Genomic DNA, 4,854 nt, shown 5'->3' on the forward strand with positions numbered 1-4,854 from the left:
ACTTGTCAAATTTTTGTTTCTCAGTCAAACTATGAGGGTTGATTTCATCTAATATGCTCTGCTAAAATCAAACAATCACATTATGGTTGAGTATGGATGTGTGAATTCCATCACAAATTATATAATAACTCTTCAGCTTTCAGATGGTAAGCGGGGGTTTTGGGGTGTGCAAAAGGTTCAGTAGCTACAAGCCCTACATATCGGTACAGAGGGACTTCCATCCCAAAAATGTTTCAGCATTTCTTCAAATTAAAACCATACACTTCTTCAAGGAATAAAACTAAACTATCAAATTCAGCTCAAAAAATGACTCTATAATTTGGTGTTTCCTCTTACACATCTGTTTACTAATTGTAAATAACAAAGAACATGTTTGGGTGGGTGGGTGAGTGGGTGGTGGGAACTATATTGACATTGGAAGCAACAAGAAGAAAAGGAGGAGAGATTGAGTGGAAAATTTATCCTTAGGACTCCCAGAGTCCTAAAAAGGCTTGAATCAGAATCACCTCTGAACTTTAGCTCACATTGCCATGACACCAGCCAATACAGCTCTATTGGCTTATCTTTGTAACAATCGAAACCACAACTTTCTCCTCTCTCAAAACAATGCTTAAGTGCTTTAAAATAATGTAAAATCCTATTTAAAAAAAATAAGCAAAACCAAATTCAAAATCAAAAGATAAAGAAATCCAAACATAACGTGTCTTAATTACAAGATGAAAGGAAGGGGAGAAAGAATACACGCACTTACATTTTTCAGTCTGGGTCCCAGGCTACAAAAACAAAAGCAACCACCCCTTTGTTCATAGATATATCTTCCAAACCCTAATTCCTATAGTAACCCAAGTACTTTGAAGCTTTCATTTATGCTTTCTGTAACCACTCCTAGAAGAGTAAATCAGAAGTATTAGAATGAACTTCCAGGCTCATCTTCACATCCCTCTAACTCTGGCACAAGGAGCTTGTGAACCATTTTTAAGTTACATTTCTTCATGATATTGTCTTGGTCTCATCCGCAGTCAACTGTGAAGACGGTCTAAAGTAATATCAAGATGCTTCCTAAGGAATTGTGGGTACTTTGGTTGCATTGAAAAAAATTAATTTGAGTCAACCTATCCTTCACCAACCCAAGCCTGATTTAAATGAAAATATGGTAGTCATCATGCTGAGAAAGGATAATTAATACCATCTGCCATTAATATTTAAAAATTACTGTTGTCCATGTTGCAGTCAATGAGGTGACTGTTGATAATTCCAGAATTTTCTTGGTCCTTTTGTAATTTCTGTACATATATGATACTGTAATGTCTTGTAAATGCTAGAGCCATTTCTCAGGAAGAATGTCTTCCCATGTTCTTACCAACAGATCCATGCAACAACTCATATTTTCCTCATTAAACCATGCTACTTCTGTGTTTCCTCCAAAGAAACCTACAGTCTGGTTGATGAAACCATTAGCCACTTGGATTTATTGTCAGTTCACTCCTTCTTGTTCTTGTCTTAGACAAGAACACAAGTAAAGACTTGCTTGAACTTCTTGCGGAAGTGCTTGGAAATGAGAGCATAAACAATCGGGTTGAGGCAGGAATTGGCATACGAGCAGCAATGAGAAGCTAGGCGTAAGGCATAGGTAGCTTGGTTAAAGGGGAAATAGCCAAACCAGAAACACAAGATCACTAAATGGTGGGGCAACCAACACAAGCAGAAGAGGACAGTCACTGTAATAATCATCTTGGTGACCCTCCGTTTGGCTTTGCGGGACTCTGAGATTCTTTCCAGAGGGTCTACAGCAGTCCACAAGAATTTGATGGTTCTGCCATAAGCCAGGCTGACAACAGAGATTGGGAGGATGTAACTAAACACAAAAGTGAAGATGTCTAAGATCTTCCGATGTTGATCCTCCCAAACTGGAGCACAGATGAACGTCTCCTGGTAATTAATGGTTTGGTAATAGCTGAGATAGGGTCCTGCAAAAAGCAGGGAGAGGGTCCAAATCATGATAATAGCAAGGACTGCATTGCAAGTGGTACGGAGATTCCGAGATTTCAGTGGGTAGCAAATAGCCAAATATCTGGAAACAAGGCAGAGGTTGATAAATTCAATAGATATAAATACACCTATCATTATTTTCCCCTTTATTGCTTAAATGCATTGCTCTTATTGGCCCACTTTCTTCCAGATTCAGACTCTCCTTGTGACAAACCTTTTTCATTCCCTTTTCGGCATGAATTTGACACTTAAAATGCCACCCAAACCTACTATTTGAAAGTCTACAGAAATTGGTGTAGGTGTTCATTATTTCATAATCCCACAAATATGATATGGATCTTTTTTCCCCAATACAAGTAGAAATGTTTTGGAACCCACATATTTGAACCATGCCAAAAATTCATTCTATGTTTGGATATGACATGTTTCTGAAAGAATTTATTCATATACCATTTGAGAGGAAACAAAAAGAACTGGTAAGTAGGCTACAATTATTAAGTGGAAAGGAAGGGGAAAGCACAAAAAGAGTAAAGTGATAAAAATAGAAACACTTTCTTTTTAATTGGCTGTGACATAGGTGGAGGTTGGGAATGAAGATGGAGATCAAGCCTAAGGCTACAACTCTGCATGCAGTTGAATGGAATGAGAGAGTTTGGGTATGTTGAGCAACCCATGTAAACTCTGTTCCCTGGAAGGTTTTTTGCTAGCAAGTATAAAGCTAGCAGAATGTGGAGCAAGCTGTTTAGATCCTACCTTTCTGACGTGTCATGTTTTTATTTACATAAAAACGTTCATGGTTGATTTTAAATGTATCCTTCAATCTGATTGGAAACCATCTAATCTAGCTCGAGACATTTGTATATCTCCCAGGCATGCTTGGATACTTCTGGCCTCAACCACATAAAAGACAAATCGATTGGGATGCCTTAGTTATGGGAAGATAGGAAGTACGTTTTTTAAATAAATAAAAATAGATCACATGAGGGGTCCTTGGTGCTTTCTGAGCTTGGTTGTTTTCTTGCACATATTTCATTACTGAAATTAGGTAACAACCTCAGTGCTTTCATTTTATACTCTAGTGCAGGTGTCTTCAAGCTTGGCCCTTTTATGACTTGGCCCTTTTATGACTTCAACTGGCGTGCCTGGCTGAGGAATTCTGGGAATTGAAGTCCACAAGTCATAAAAGGGCCAAGTTTGAAGACACCTGCTCTAGTGGCTCACCCTGTTAGTATTGGTGGGAGTTGTCTTGGTGGTTCTTTGGTTGGGTTGTTTACTGTTAGCTGGTTTGGCAGTTTTTTGACTGGGGTATTGTTTGCTTCTTGATTGTTAGTCTAATGTTAATCTTGGTGATAATCTCTGCTCATTTGGGTGTTGATTGCTGGTGAGAATGAGTTTTGGTCTTTTTGTTCCCTTTTTGGCGTTGATTGTTTCTTTTAAATGATGTGTAAACATTGTTTATGTCTATGTGCTGGGGATGGGTGCTTTCTCAGAAGATCTACATACCTTTCATCTACATACTATACACATCTACATAGCTCAGAGAGCACAAAGACTCCTCATTTCAACCCTGAAGTACAAATTTTCTCCTCTAATAGGGTCACATGTCAGGTACTTTAAGATTTTTGATAGTTAAAGGATTAAAGACTCTCTTCCTTCTCCTGTTTAGAAATAAATAGACTGATTTCACATATCATATTAAGCAATGGTTTCTTCTTATTTTTTTAAAAAATAAGTCTCAGTGCCTGAATATATACAACATATACATTTACCTGTCCACAGAAACAGCTGCCAGGGTAAAACTGCTGGCATACAAGGTAAGGTAGATGAAGAAATGCACAGCTTTGCAGGCAACAGCACCAAAAAGCCATCCATCCAGAGTATAGATGGTGGCCTGGAATGGGACACAGAAAACAATAAAGAAGAGATCTGCCACTGCCAGGTTGAGGATGAACAGGTTTGTAGTATTATATTTCACCTCTCCATTGTGTAGCAGCACAGCCAACACCAGGCTATTCCCAACTGTGCCCACAAGGAAGATGAGGGAAAAGACCACAGGCACAATAATGCCTACAGCTCTTGCTTCTAGGCTGTCGGAAGAGGTGTTCCAGCTGTCTGGCATCTCTCCATCAGAGATAATTTAGGCCTGGCAAAAATAGAAAGAGAAATAAATGATGACCTCTCCTTAAGGATGGCTTTCACTCCTGGGTTCAGCATATGCTCTTCTTACCTCCAAAAATTGCCACTTTCATTTTCTATCCCAGCATTTTGCAACCTGAGATGAAGGATAACATGACTCTTCTTCTCTACCATTCCATCTAAAGAACCCCACTGGACTGACAGTTAAATCTTATTTCACTTGACCACACCTGAGGGCTGAAAGCCCATATAGGGGACACAGGATAAGGTATATTCATTGCTGCTACTTCCTCTTGACAGCACTCAGCCTCCAAGATCTTACTTCTCCAATTCTCCCATTCTAAGCAGCCTACCATTCAAGCCCAATATAGGAGAGTTAAGTTGGCGGTCAAAAGTTTCCCAGAACAGGTTGTGGGAAGGCAAGAGGTGCCACGTTTAAATTATATGAGTAAAAGAATGTAGGGTTAAGGTTAAAGTGGGCAGGACAAATAATGTGCAAGGCTTCAAGGTCAGACACATTGTGTCCTCCCACTTTTTTCAGGGTTGCTGTATGTTGGCCGTGTTAGACTAACCGTGTTAGTCTGTGGTGGTGTCTGATAGCACCTTTTCTAAATAACACATTTTAATAAAATCAGTTAGAAAAGGTGCTAGAAGACTCCTCCTGATTCATGGGGGTTCTAAGAATTGCAAAAGTGATGCTGGACTGGCTATAAGTGACTGTCAGCCCTT

The 4,854-nt window shown here is 39.2% G+C and overlaps 1 protein-coding gene across 1 annotated transcript; it reads right to left on the reverse strand.

The window, feature by feature from the left end:
• Positions 1–1,318: 1,318 nt before the first annotated feature.
• On the reverse strand, positions 1,319–4,108 carry GALR3 (galanin receptor 3). Its single transcript, XM_015817287.2, is given in 3 exon segments — positions 1,319–1,467; positions 1,470–2,071; positions 3,759–4,108. Coding segments are annotated over 3 exon segments (1,101 nt in total).
• Between the last annotated feature and the right edge of the window lie 746 nt (positions 4,109–4,854).

This window comes from Protobothrops mucrosquamatus, unplaced genomic scaffold (genome assembly GCF_001527695.2).
Source record: "Protobothrops mucrosquamatus isolate PMUCROS unplaced genomic scaffold, P.Mucros_1.0 scaffold569, whole genome shotgun sequence".
NCBI classification, from domain to species: domain Eukaryota; kingdom Metazoa; phylum Chordata; class Lepidosauria; order Squamata; family Viperidae; genus Protobothrops; species Protobothrops mucrosquamatus.